Source organism: Balaenoptera musculus, chromosome 8, assembly GCF_009873245.2.
Source record: "Balaenoptera musculus isolate JJ_BM4_2016_0621 chromosome 8, mBalMus1.pri.v3, whole genome shotgun sequence".
NCBI lineage: Eukaryota > Metazoa > Chordata > Mammalia > Artiodactyla > Balaenopteridae > Balaenoptera > Balaenoptera musculus.
Window position 1 is genome coordinate 45248772 of NC_045792.1, and position 15191 is coordinate 45263962.

General features: G+C 42.0%; 1 protein-coding gene across 2 annotated transcripts in view; it reads right to left on the reverse strand.

Annotated features, from left to right (window-relative positions):
• Positions 1–2377: 2377 nt before the first annotated feature.
• The window catches only part of CCDC81 (coiled-coil domain containing 81), a 35842-nt gene continuing 23028 nt past the window's right edge, over positions 2378–15191 (reverse strand). For both annotated transcript variants that reach the window (XM_036861240.1, XM_036861239.1), the window contains 5 exons: positions 13045–13217; positions 11765–11843; positions 11318–11538; positions 5150–5275; positions 2378–2819 (listed from right to left, as the gene is read on the reverse strand). In XM_036861240.1, coding sequence (XP_036717135.1) covers positions 2678–2819; positions 5150–5275; positions 11318–11538; positions 11765–11843; positions 13045–13217 — 741 coding nt within the window. In that variant the 3' untranslated portion in view covers positions 2378–2677. The remainder of the gene's footprint in view (positions 2820–5149; positions 5276–11317; positions 11539–11764; positions 11844–13044; positions 13218–15191) is intronic.

The following is a 15191-nucleotide window of genomic DNA, read 5'->3' on the forward strand; positions in this document are numbered from 1 at the left end:
ACGTGTGGGCATAGGTCCTGTGTTTCAGTATGAAATGTATTTCCTTTACTGAGTCTTACTCAAAAAGTTTTGAAAACTACTGGAGTATGTGCTTTCTAACAGCCATTCCAATTCTCATCTCACTATTTTTATGAAGAATCAAAAAGGAAGGCAAAAGTGGACATAGTTCTCTAGAACTGAAAGGGCATTTTCAAAAGCAAAAAGTCCTTCACTTTGCTCACTTTTGATAACCTGAGCTTGTTATAACATTGAAGGAAAGCCATCTAGAGCAGGAGTTCTTAACCTGTGGTCCAGGTGATCTAGGAAAACACTAATTACATGCAAAATATTGTATATGAAAATGTGCATACTTTTAGGAAAGAGTCCGTATTTTCCATCAGATTCTCAAAAGAGTCCATGACTGTCCAAAACATTAAAAACCACTGAAACTGGGAATCCTTTGATACATTAAGCTGGTCTGGCAGTGCCGTAGTTCCAGAAACGACAGAGCTTGCTGATAGTAATTCAAAGTGATTTAGAAAAAGACATTCTAATTTGAGTCTGGCCTCATAACAAGTTTGAGCTAAAACAATATTAGCAGTTAAGATCAGTGAAAAAGATATCAAATTAGGAAGACTTGCTCAAAAAAAAAAAAAAAGACTGCATTCTTTATTGTATGAAATCAACTGTTTTAATGAAAGACTGTAATAAAATTTGATTCTTAAAATGGTTGAATGATTTTTTAAAATTAGGTTTTATAACCTAACTCACATAACCATGTCTCCATCTTAGCGTCAATAGACAGGAGCACAGGGCTTTTTTTTTTTTTTTTCTGGCTGCACGGCATGCGGGAATCTTAGTTCCACAACCAGGGATCGAACCCAGGCCCTCTGCAGTGGAAGCATGGCATCTTAACCACTGGACCGCTGGGGAAGTCCGAGCACAGGGCCTTGACATCTGTTGCCACGACCCCTTGTCACTCTTCACCTAGCTATTTCCTATTTCTCCTTAAAAACTCAGCTTAGGCCTCATCTTTTCCAAAAGCTTTCCCTGTCAGGCTAACCTGACTGCAAGGACTCCACCTTACTCTTCCATAGCAAGAAATGCAAAGCGCTATCAGGTATCTACCTTGTTACAGGGAGATTTTCTAGTCACATCTCCCCTCTGCACTACATGGTGAATGCTCTGAAGGCAGGCAGGGACTGATGAGGTCTTAATCTCCAGGTCACTAGCTTGGTGCCTGGCACACAGTAAGAGTCAGTACTGCTACCCATGGTAATAAATTATAAGGTCAGTTCCTATGGTAAAAATGTCTATGAAGTTAGATCTTTTCACCACCTAAACATATCAAAATTGCCTAAAGTCTTTTTTTTCTTTGACAAGGCAGTCTATATTTTTAAAAAATATTCATACAATACTATTATAGTGATTTATTATATATTAGAGACAGAGAAATACTCCAAGGATGTAGCAGGGATGAATTTCAAGCAAGTCAAGCAGTCCTGGGGAAAGGCTATTGTTTTAAATATTGCTTGGTGGGGATGGGACCTGCATGGAGGGATCTTCTGAGGAAATGGAAGGAAGTAGTAATGTAGGGAGTGGTGGGGGAAGGTTCCAGACAATTCCAGTCACCAAAGAGCATACTTGTTTCCATAGAAAAAGATAACATTAGCAACAAAATTTGCCCAATATCAACTTGAGTAGACTACTTTCCCCTTAACCATTCAGGGCTCAAAACATTCCTATTTTGTACCTGGACTAGGGCAAAACAATGTCTCGATGTGGCAGGCAGAAAGAAAAGTGTCTAAGGGACTTTCTGCCCAGCTTTTATATCTCGGAAATCTAGACATCACTCTGCTTTGTTAATTGTTGCACCTGAGGCGGTAGGGCAGGGCAGGGAGAGGAAAGACAAAGGGTGAAGGCAAATGAAGCAAGTTGTGGTTGAGAACACATATACCTAAACTGAAAATCAGTCCCTCAGCAGGAAGCTATTCCTCTTCCACCGCACATACAGCTTAAGAATGGATGCCAGGGAAGCAATGAGAGAAGAAGATGGACCCTGGCAAGGCAGCCAGACTCCCCTCACAGGACACAACAAACCTACAATCGATCGTGGTGCAGAAATGCCTGGATGGCGGAATGGTTGGCCGGAAGATCACCAAGGGAAAACTATTCCCTGAGGTCCCAACAAGTCCCGGGTGTGTTATCAGCTAGAAAATTCAAGAAGCATTGCACTGGCCACTGGAGGCAAATGGCCTAACCTACCTTTGGGAGGGTCACACATCCCCAGCCCCAGAAAAATCAAGGAAAATCGAGGAAAAAGTCACCACTATGAATCGTTATGCCCAAACACGTAGAAAGTATTTATTATGACATTTCATTATAGGTGAGGAAAAGATGAAGTTTCTTAGACAAAGTCACAGAGGCAGTGGCAGGGCTGGGTCAGCAATACCCCCTCAGCCAGAATGAAGCTGGGTGCGACTCCCAGCCCTGACTGCGGCAGGGTTGTCTGGGGTGGGATGGGAGGAGGACAGGTGGGGAGAACCTGTCCATAGGAATTCCCTCTACCCCTGAAAGCACCAAAATGGCACAATAATTTTTGTTTCCTCTGAAGTACAAATATGTAGTTTCACCATCACCCTTGCACGTTTAAAAAAGGAAAACTTTCCCTAGGAAAGGCAGGCCCAGATGTTGGGTTTTATACAAACAGCCGGGAGCCGTGCATGTACTTGTTCAGGGGCCACAGGTTGCTCTTGCCCACGTTGGAGGGTCGCCTCTGGCACTGCTTGCAGCGCCGATACTTCTCACACTGGTCCAGGAGGAAGAGCTTGCTGGAGGCCCTGTGGAGAGGCAGAAAAAGGGGTCATTCGCTGGCGTCCCCGAGTCCTTAGTGGGTGCCTCGCCTGGAAGCCGGTGCAATGGAAGGAATACAAAAGAAAAGTCACACCTGGTCCCTGCCCTCCAGGAGCTTACGGCCCACCTGTGATTTCCCGCCTGCAGTCTCTCCCCTCCACACTGCTACCTGCTGCTTGCCCCAGGCAGGGCATCTCCTGCTTCTCCTCCTTCCCTAGTGAATAAAAGGCTCTGCGTGGTGCCTTCACAACAGTCTGAGCCCAGCCCTCTCCCCACACCCACCTAAACCCTCAGAGAACACAGGACTTGCCCAAGGTCACTCAGTCAGCGTGAATGGGATGGTGACTCCAAAGCCTCAGTATTTGCGGCTTTGTCCCATGGATGCGCCTTTACCTGTCAGGCTTCCCCGGGAGACAGCATTTGAGAGGGAGATCAAGCCATTAAGCTGCTGGTTAAGTTAACACCCCAGCAGACAATGAAGCGTAGACTTCAATGGAAAGTCCCAGGGGGCCAGAGGCCTCTGGAGAGTTAAGGGCAGGAGAGGAAGTGAAGACGTAGAAAAAGAGGGCTAAAGCAGCTAGAAGCAGAGATGAAGGGATGACAGTGACTGGGTTTCCACTTCAACAGTTTTTCCTGATTGTGCAGGATGTGCACAGTCCTTGATGTGTTCCCCTACATTATCAAAATTTCTACACAGTGGGATTCTGTAAAAAGAAGCATCGATGACAGCCTTCAAAGGAAAAAGGACAATCTTGGGAGACTGGGATTGACATATATACACTAATATGTATAAAATAGATAACTAATAAGAACCTGCTGTATAAAGAAAATAAAAATAAAATTAAATTTAAAAAAAAAGAAAGAAAAAGGACAATCTTGGCAGTAGGCAGGGGAAGACCTACCTGGCTTGCCTTGGCGATGGGACCGAGTATCATGAACTAACTGCATACATGTGAACCTTGTTTTTGCTTCTGCTTTGTTTTCTTTTTAACGCCAACCAATTCCTCCTTCCTACGTGCTGTCCACTTGAGTCCCTGCCCACAACTTGGCCTAGGTCTTCAGGTGAGAGGTCTGCTCTGCCGTGTCCATGGAGCACCTGGGCTATCCTGCCACTCAAGGTTATGTCGTGTCTCCTCTACCCTTTATCACCATGTTAGCCAAGCCTTCTTCCAAAATCCAACTAAAATCTCCCTGACACTAATCTCATTGCCTTCTACCTGCTTTCCCACAACACTGAGAAAATGGCTTGAAACACCCAATTCCCCTTTTCCTTCCTCTTCCCTAGGCCAAACAACCTCACTTCTCCTTTGGAACTTATTTTCCACATCATCTGTCATACTTTCATTGTCACAAAATATGGGTTCTACCCATTAGAAAGAGAGGTGAGAAATGCCTTAAAATTTAAAAGGAAAAAGAGAGTTTCAGATCAAGATCCACTATAACAATTTTTTTATGATAAAAATTCATTGATAATTGGCAATTTAAATATTATTTTGGTATATTCAGGTTTTAATAACATTTGATTGCATAGACTTTGTTTCTTCAAGTTTTCAACATTCTATGAAATCATACCTTCCATTTGTAAAGTATTTTAATTTTTTAAAGTGTAATAATTTTCCAACTCTTTATTTGATCCCCCAAACTCCTGTGTTAGCCAAGCCAGGCAAATGTTTACTTTCCCCATCTTAGAAATAAGAAAAGTAAGGCAAAAAGATTAGCTGCCTCTCCAAAGTTAGTGTTAATTCTCCAAAACATCTGGATTCCCCAACTCTAGATTGTAAATAGATAGCTGGGGAAAGTGAGCATGGATATAATACATGTCAGGAAGACGTTCTTGGTTGGGCATCTCACTTTTCCAATTGCCAATCTTACCCACAACCCCTTGACTCTGCTCTTACAAGACCATCCCATAAGCCTTAGATGTGTTCAGACAGAAACACTTTCTTCCTATTTCCAACTAATTATCTCCAAAGAGAATTCCCACCCTCCTCCCCCCACACCCCCAGGCCTCCCTAGCCTCCACAAAGTGAAAATAAAGCTTCTACACAGAGGCAAACATTAGGGCAGAGATGGCAAATATATAACGTGCAACACAGCATTCTCCATCCCATGTCCACAACAGACATTTCTAACACATCATAGCAGTATTTCCCACTGAACCCAGAATTCTTCTCTCACAAAGGTCTCTAGGCAGCCACCCCTAATAAACTGAAGCTGACACTTAAAACCTATCTGCCATCCCAGGATTAGAGGAAACTAACAAGATGCAGAGGGGATTTTCTCTGCGAACAAAACTTCAGGTGCAATCAGGTACTACCGCTCGAAAGCCTTCTCCTCCAGGTCCCGCTGCTTCTTCATGACAGCACTCCTTTCCCAGTCATCCTGTAAGTTTTGGTAGATTCTGCTCACTCGCTCAAGCTCAGCATTTCTGTCTGCCAAGTGCCTAGAGAGAACAGAAGAGTCTGAGATTCCATTCATTAATACCGGGAAGGGCATGCACCAACCTTAGGAGCCCCATTCCTTTCATGCTAAGTTAAACAGAAAAGCTTCTGGTTTTGTTCACCACTCTTTGAAATAGACTAAGGGGCATGAACACTGTAAAAACATAGCGAAACTCCTAGCAAATAATTTGTGGGTCTAGGACCTTTCATCTTCAATCCTGGTTTAAATTAGCAGGATTAAAACCTTTTTCCAATTAACACATTCAGCCTTTAAAGCCATCAATTTCCTTTGAGGCTAATTTAACTGATCTGAAGATTCATCTCGAATGGATTTGCTACACTTTGCTTCCTTCCTTTTAGTCCAGCCTCTCAGCTGTCAGTAGTCCGCCCACCAGTTCTGCCAGATGTTTTACAAGACAAAGTAGACAGGCATATGAATGAATGGTTAGAAAGGGGGAAAGAAACAGAAATGACTATGCAAAAGAAAATGAAATCGAGAAAATATCTAACATTGTGAAGAAGGGTAAAAAAAAAAAAAGTGTTTGGTGAAGGTCACATCATCAAAGGCATGACTGCAGTATAATAATCTCTCTTCAAGCACAGTGTTCCAGCATTCCCAATGGTAAGTGTTTCTATTACTGGTCTCTAAACATGTAGTCACTGCTGTGTGAATCACCTTAAACCTGGTTCAATATAAATGTGTCTATTTCTTGCCAAACTGAAACTCTTACAGTCAGTTCTCATTAAATTCTGGAAGGGACTTCACTAAATGTGACCCTTGATTTAGCCTGCCTACTCTGAAGGGTCTTGTGTTACAGGTACCAACCGCCACTAGGTGTCAGGACCCGCCGATAAAATACTGTAATGTGCTCTGTGCTGGTTCACTTATTCTAAAATAGCGTGGCCCCATTATCCTCTAACAAGCGTTGATTCAATAGCTATTGTGCGGTCATTATAAAGATTAAGTAGGATAATATACAGAAAGCGCCAATGCCTATCACAAAATGGGAGTTCAATGACAGAATGGTACCTATTATATATTTTTTTCCATAACCTTTTTTACCTTTTCACGGTTTTTTAAAATTGTAGTTAAAAAAAAAAAAAAAACGCATAGGGGCTTCCCTGGTGGTGCAGTGGTTAAGAATTGCCTGCCAATGCAGGGGACACAGGTTCGAGCCCTGGTCCAGGAAGATCCCACATGCTGCGGAGCAACTAAGCCCGTGCGCCACAACTACTGAGCCTACATTCTAGAGCCTGTGAGCCAAAACTACTGAGCCCGCGTGCCACAGCTACTGAAGCCCGTGCTCCGCAACAAGAGAAGCCACCGCAATGAGAAGCCCACACGCCGCAATGAAGAGCAGCCCCCGCTCACTGCAACTAGAGAAAGCCCGCGCGCAGCAACAAAGACCCAACGCAGCCAAAAGTAAATTAATTAATTAAATTAAAAGAAAAAAAACCGCATAACATAATATTGACTATCTTACCCATTTCTAAACATGCAGATATATAGTGTTAACTATATTCCCACTGTTGTGCAATCAATATCTAGAACTCTTTTCACCTTGCAAAACTGAAATTCTAAACCCATTAAACAACTCCCTATTTCTCCCTCCCCCAACCCCTGTCAGCTACAATTCTACTTTGTTTCCATGAATTAGACTACCCTAATTACCTTATATAAACAGAGTCATACAGTATTTGTCTTCTTTTTGTGGCAGGCTTATTTCACTTAGCATAATGTCCTCAAGGTTCATCCACGTGGTAGCATGTGTCAGAACGAACTTTCTTTTTAAGGCTGAGTAATATTCCATTGTATGTGTATACTGCATTTTGTTTATCCTTTCATCTGTGGTTGGACATTTGAGTTGCTGCTATTTCTTAGCTATCATGAATTATGCTGCTATGAACATAAGTGTGCAAATACCTCTGAAAGATCATGCTTTCAAATCTTTTGGATATATACCCAGAAGTGGAATTATTGAATCACATGGTAATTCCACTTTTAATTTTTTGAGGAACTACCACTGTTTTCCATAGTGGTTATACCAATTTACATTCCCACCAACAGCATACAGGGTTCCTATTTCTCCACATCCTTTCCAATGCTTACTATTTTCTGTTGTTGTTTTTTTTTTTATAATAGCCATCCTAACACATGTGAGGTAGTCTCCCTCTCTCTCTCCCTTTCCCTCCCTCTCTCTCTCTCTTTCCTTGCCAGTTCTAGTTTCCTTTATCTTTCCTCTTTACATCATATATATTCACATCTTAATGGTTTTATCTAATACTGAATAGACAATTTTCTTCCTTCCTAATCTTTTGAATGGTCTAAAAGAAGTACTTGTTAAATGTTTCATGGTGTATGTGGTGTAAGAAAAATATATAATTGTTCTTGTTTTGGACATTTCACAAGGCAATTAAACCACAGATATTATAATCCAAGATAAATGATAACACATTTTATCTTTGCATTTATGAAATCTTATTACACTATTCTGCAAATGTATAAATGTTTTCTTTTCAGAAAAAAACATAGAAAAAAAAGATAGCCATGTTATCCATGTATGTCACACTGATATATATATCCTAAATAGTGAAAGACACTTTCTTACATCTACATAGGTGTTTTGCAGGGGAAAACATGAACAATTTGCTGACTGCTTACTCCATTCGGACTTCCATAGAGTTGGCATTCCAGCATTCTATATTATTAGAATTAAATTATTAAATTGTGTAATATAAAACACAGCCGTATTTTAAATCTCACATTCCTACCTTGCCACCTTTATTCACTGGAGTAGAGAATCCCTGTGTCACAGGTTCACATAAGTAAATATTCAATAAAACATGGAATACCTCTTATCTTGGAGAGGCACACATAGAGTTAAATGTTGAATGACCTCTAGTTCCAACAGGGTCACCCCCACACTCTCACAGAGCATGGAAACCATTTGTTAAAGAGCAGCTACCTCCTTGTGGTTTTGACTTGTATTTCCCCAGTGATTACTGATGTTGAGCATCCTTTCATATGCTTTTTGGCCATTGTTATACAATTCTTTAAAGGATAGGTTAAAAGTCAGTTTACTTTAAATGCCTAGAAAGTAAGAACATGAAGTAAGATTAGAGGGGAAGCAACTAGGATTCTCCCAAGACTGCTGGTGGAAGCAAATTGCTGTACCTTTTTAGAAAGCAAAGTGTCAGTATCTGGTAGTATTTAAAATGTGCCATACACTTGATCCAGCAACCCCACTTTTAGGTATTTATCCAGTAGAAACAAAACAACCAGTATAAGGAAAAATAAGAAAAATGCTTAATGCAGAATTGTTGTAATAGCAAAATACCTGGAAACAAAGTGAATGTTCATCAAGGGTGCAAAAGTTAAACTATATAATCCATATTATAGATAGTATGCTGTTATTAAAGAAAAATGAATTTCATATATAGGTACTGACCTAAATACAAATTAATGACACATTATTAGGTTAAAGAAAGGTTGGGTTGCAGAGTAATATGTAAGATCTCATGGGCCTCATTTTCATTTACAAAAATGGAAGGAAAAATATATGTGTGTATATTGTTTGAATATATTTATAAAGAACAGGAAAAAATGTAGAAGGCTAAACTTAACACTGACTACTCGGTAGGGGAGACTATTAGCCTTTTTTTTTTTAATCTCTCCACTAACTGACTTAATGAGCATGAATTGTTATATTTTTTTAAACAAAAGCAGAAAAGTTTAAAGAAAAAAAAGTAAAACAAGTAAAAATACTTCAGCAGGCCTGTTTGGATCACACAGACTAAGTCATTCCCTCTGAAAGAAAGTGACCTTCTAGTTGCCACAGGAAGATCTAAGATCACATCTTGAGATGGACCGAGGATGGGGAAGTTGGAAAAGAAAAGAGAAGAGAATACGGAATAATCAGTAAAGGATATAGAAACAAAAGACAAGGATCTAATCCATATAAAAACGGGGGTTTACAACCAGAACTCCAACAAAAGAGATAACCAGATAACAGCCATAGTTTGTATTTGATCAGAACTCTGAAGTTTCCAGAAATGCTCTCACATACATAATCTCATTTAATCGTCATAGGGAGGATAGGCAGGGCGGGTGTGATATCCTTATTTTTTCATATAAGGAAAAGAGAGCTCAAAGACCCCATGTGTGATATGGTCCAGGTCACACAGTCTGGAAGTGACAGAGTTTAAACCCTCCTAACTCCATGTTCAGGAGAACAGCCAGAGAAGCTAAGGAGCAGAGGAGGAAACTGCAATGATCTCCGCAACACATGCAAAGGGTCCCAGATCTGGCTGTGGCAGCATGCACGGAAAGGCAGAGCCACTGCGGGGCAAGGGGCAGCTGTTTGCTATGAAACAAGCTCCTTACAAGAACTTCTTCATTTGACCCTTAACCACCTTGGAGGTAGATACTAGCATTCTCCCTAATAACTGATAAGGAAACCAATGCCCTCAGGGGGCTGTAACCTGCCCAATCCCACACAACTAGTAAAATGGCAGAACCGCATATCAATCAATCAGAATGGAGACCGGAAGTGGTCTTGGAGACCCCAGGTATTCATCCATTAGGTGAAAGGTCGTGGAGAGGTGGGATGGGGGATCCCAGGGAGGGGCAGGAGCAGCCTGGGCAGCAGGTGCACCTGTGGGGCTTGGGGCAACAGCTGTTAATCAAGAAGTATGGAAATACTTCAGTATTTTAGCAAACAGTACAGACATACAAGTATACATTGCCCTGGGCTGATGCAAGACTCAGTCCCACATCTGATTTGACTCCAAAAGCCATGCTTTTAACTACTCTCACCTCTCTACCCCAATCCAACCCCACCCTTATCACAATACCCTCCCACCTTCACCCAATTATTCTACTCATATATTCATGTCTGAACCTACTTGCTATAGAACATAACAGATCTTTGCACCATCCCACTGACCATTTATAAAATTTATAAAATTTTAATATAATAACTTTTTTTCTTTTTATAAGTACAACTGCCTTTTTAAAAGAGGAGATTCCTTTGAAGAGAAGCCCTCTTGGAACTCCTGAGAACTTTGATCAAGTATCTGAAAATTGCTGAACATCTACAAAGAAGAAACTGTAGTTCTCTGTGGCAATCAGGGGGTGAAAGAGGGAGAGTAGGAAACATGGGAAATGGGAAGACAAGAAGTAGCCAAGGAGATGTTACAAGGCTGAGGGCTGGTCAGGATCTTAAAAAATTCCCCATTTGTGGGGTAACCAATGGGTACTTTAAAACAGTGTGTGTCTGATGTTTGAATTTAAAGGTATTGTGCATTGATATGGCATAAAGTCCTCCTCTGCCTACCCTGACACCTTCAGCACCCCTGCGCCAGCAAACGTCAGCACAGCTTACTACATGCACGGTTCTCTGAAGAAGGGGTTTAGTGGAGGTTGAGAAAGGGCCTCAGTTTCATGTTTGTGTCCACTTGAGCAGGACAGCACATTTGTGGCTCACATTGTATTTCCAGTGGCCAGTGCTGGGGTGGACAACTCTTTTCAGACATTGTCCTGTAAAGGGAAAGAAAACTATGGAAAGGTAACTAGAGGGAGAAGTGGGATGGAGAGAGTTTGTTTGTAACTTATGGTTAGCAAAGGGGAAAGGGGATGGGGGAGGGATAAATCAGGAGTTTGGGATTAGCAGATACAAACTGCTATAAATAAAATAGATAAACAACAAGAGAACTATATTCAACATCTTATAATAAACCATAATGGAAAAGAATATGAAAAAAGATAACGCATTTGGAATTAATTATTGTTTATCTTACATTATGTATGTGTATAAATATGTTTATATACACATGAAAACATAATATTCTTTTAAAAATGAGTTTGTTTTTAATTTAATAACTTTTCTTCATAGGGTGAATTGTGGGGATGAAACGAGATAAAGCACATAATAAGCTTAGAACAATATTTTGCACATAGTAAGTCCTCAATGTGTTCACTATCATGATTGCTTCTCTGGAGGGGAGGGGAGGAGGAGGAGGAGGAAAGATCCAGGGTGTCTTACTCTTTGTGTGTCCTCTGAAGCATCAGCAGATCCCACTTTTGGTCCACCAGCTGGTGCAAGATGGCTGTCCTCTTGTGGTTAGCGGCTGCCTCCAGCTGGTGCCTCATGTAATTCTGTTCTCTCTTTCGCTTTTCCACCATCGGCTCACCCTCTTCCTTACCAAAGATGGGCTCAGAAGAGTCTGGCTCAAACATGGGCAGCTGGGGGCGTTTGTTCTTTATCTGAAGCAGGGACACACATGATGCAGATGATAATTATACTAGGGAATAGACTTAATGCACAAGGCCGTAGCATAGTAAAAACCAGCACCTCAGAGGAGAGAACAAGGGCCTCAGAACCACCAAATGGATAACACATAAGAGTATTCGTAACATTACAGGATTTATACATATTTTTAGAGTGCTACTGAAACCCTGCAAAAGTTTAAAGGAATAATTGGCCCCTTACCTGTGCATCCAAAGCTCTCTTGTAACACTGTGTTTCTTCCATCTTATCTTTTATATATTTGGCTCTTTGCGCAGCAAGTCTGGCAGTTATGAATAAGAGAAGGTGGGACCACAGTTTGTTGTAGAGTGTTTAGTAATACAGATTAACATCAACAAAACATGTTTAATAAATATTAATAGGAATAAGAGCCTGATGAAAAGTGATATTTCCTTCTAGGAACTTTCATTTTAAGAAAGAAAAGAGTAATTCAAATCCATAGGCTAGTGGACAATGTGTTGGACAGGGATGGATGGGCAGGTATAAGCGAGTGACCAACCATATAGTTCAAATGCACTACCATTAAGACAGGCACCCCTCCTCCCCCCATGCTTAAAAAAATCTAGATAGGAAAGCAGGAAGTGTCTGTGTATGCAATACAATGACTCATCGTAAGAGTCCTTTTTAAGAAGAGTGGTCTTTCCTATTATAAAATGAATCTATTATATGCAACCTCCACATGATCTGTAAAGTGAATATAATGGAACATATGCATTTTATGGAAATAGTTTTTTGGTCACAGAAATTAGATACTTATTTGTTTTAGGAGTTTCTCTCACACCACAGTAGCCTCCTTAATTGCTCTCCTGACCTCAGTAGCAGAAGTATGGTGCACTTAGGCATGTTTGAACTCTGTGGCCCTGACCCTATCCCAGGCCTCAGATAACCCAAGCAGGACCAATCAGATTCTCTTTCCTGAAAATTTGGAATTGAGACTGAAATTCATCCAACTGTGAGCTGGAATACAGACAATGTCAGCTAAGGAGCTGGGGTGTGAGCAGACAGAAAGCTTTTTTTACATGGATTTTAGTTCCTGGTTCCCGTCTTCCTGGGTCCCCCATACATTCCTGCCCTCAGGTTCCATAGGACACCCTTCATACTTATAATACAACTCAGCTTTGCCTTGAGGTTACCTGGGAATAGCTGGGAAGGAAGCCTGCTCAAGACAAGTCCCTTCCTCCATCTACCAAAATTAGTGATCACAAAACAATACAAAATGATACTCTGTAATTAAAATGATTATAGACAGCAATCATTCCTCTAATGATAGTTATAATTATGCTGGCTTTTCCATGTTTCTAATGAAGTGTTAGGCTATGGTACTGGCTGCTAGCTGGGTTAGTTTGCTCAGTTGGTTACAGTTGTGCTAATGAAACTACCAGTGCTGATCCAATCCCACATGGAAAGAAGCATCACGTGAACATTCCGAATCCATTTTTCAGGGCATGTCTAGCTAGACTCACTCCTCTGTCAGCTGCACTTGTTCCAGGCGGTCCATCAACTCTCTGTTTTGTCTTTGCTTTATGTCCTTTTCCCGTCTGTGACCCATTTGTTTCAGGAGACTCTGGGAGTATTCCTCTTGCTTAAAAGCATTAATCTCAGGACTGAGTGGCCGTTTATCAAACAAGAAGGATTTCTAGAATGAAAGAGAAGCAACTCATTTATTCTAGAATACCAAAAAGCAATAAAGAATAAGGGTAATCATTCAGAAAACTAAAATCAATCAGAAAGCCTCGATTAATTTATAATATGTGTCCAGTCCTCAACACACTGACCAGCTAGTGACCCACAGAATCATCTGAGTAGGCTCAAGGATGAATCTGAGCAGAACTGACCAAAGCCCCATAACTGAGAGGGAGATGATAAAGGACTTCACTGAGTAGGTCCTCCGCTAGTATTTACAACCTGCATACTGAAAGGAGGAGGAATTCTGAGTGAGTACAGAAGCATAAGCAGGGACTGCGAGGAAATGGAAAAGGGAAAATTGAGCTCCTGCTCTGGGCTTAGCCACGCTAGACACTGGGAACCCAGCCGTGATCAAGAACAGAGATCCACAGGGCTTCCCTGGTGGCACAGTGGTTGAGAATCTGCCTGCCAATGCAGGGGACACGGGTTCGAGCCCTGGTCTGGGAAGATCCCACATGCCGTGGAGCAACTAAGCCTGTGTGCCACAACTACTGAGCCTGTGCTCTAGAGCCCGCGAGCCACAACTACTGAGCCTGCATGCTGCAACTACTGAAGCCTGCGTGCCTAGAGCCTGTGCTCCTCAACAAGAGAAGCCACCACAATGAGAAGCCCGCTCACCACAACGAAGAGTAATCCCCGCTCGCCGCAATTAGAGAAAGCCCGTGAGCAGCAACAAAGTCCCAACACAGCCAAAAATAAATAAATTAAATAAATAAATTAAAAAAAAAAAAAGAACAGAGATCCACAGAGAGCCTCACTCTCATTGAGCCTGCATGCTGGTGCAAGAGACAGACAGCCAACAAGCAAACCACACACAGATAATTTAAGGTAGTGATAGGTACTATGAAGCCCTTCTCATAGCGAGTGTCCGGGTGGGAATGGGGCTAAACTGGTTATTAGGGAAGGCTTTTATTAGGGAAGTGACTGAATCACCTCCACTGCAAATATCAGGGGACCGGTGTCCTGTACAGAAGGATCAGCAAGTGCAAAGACACTAGATGGAAACAAGCAGAAAGAAGGTCTATGTGGCTGAGGCAGAGTGAGCAAGGGGAGAGTAGAGCAGGTGACCTCAAAGAGGGAGACAGGCCAAACCAGGAGGACTTGATAGGTCAAGGTAAGGCGTTTGCATTTTATTTTAATTCAGTGGAAGGCCATGAGAGGCTTTAAACCAGAGAATGATCTGTTTTGGTGAACAGTTTTAAAAGATCACCCTGGCTGTTGTGTGGAGAATAGATTGTAGGAGGGCAAGCAGCGAGCCTGACTAGGGAAGTAGTGCAAAAGTTGGGCCTTCTGGGACTTCCCTGGTAGCAAAGTGGTTAAGACTCCACGCTCCCATTGCAGGGGGCCTGGGTTCGACTCCTGGTTGGGGAACTAGATCCCAAATGCATGCCGCAACTAAGAGTTCACGTGCCACAACTAAGGAGCCCACCTGCCGCAACTAAGACCCAACACAACAAAATAAATAAATAAATATTTCTTTAAAAAAAAAGTTGGGCTTTCTAATGTGGCTTGGATTGGGGTGGTGACATTGAAGATGAAGAGACATAGAGAGATATTGGATACCTTTTGGAGGTGAAGGCAAGTGGGCTTGCAGATGGTTGGATGTGGGGGACTGAGGAGGAGGAGTCTAGGATCACTTTTAGGTATGGGGTTCATGCAACTGTCTGGCTGGTGATACCACTTGCTAAAATGGGAAGGCTGGGAGAAGAACAGGTTGAGAAGGGGGATCAAAACTTCTGTTCTGGGGCTTCCCTGGTGGCGCAGTGGTTGAGAATCCTCCTGCCAGTGCAGGAGACACGGGTTCGAGCACTGGTCCGGGAAGATCCCACATACCACGGAGCAACTAAGCCCGTGTGCCACAACTACTGAGCCTGCGCTCTAGAGCCCGCGAGCCACAACTACTGAGCCCGCGTGCCACAACTAC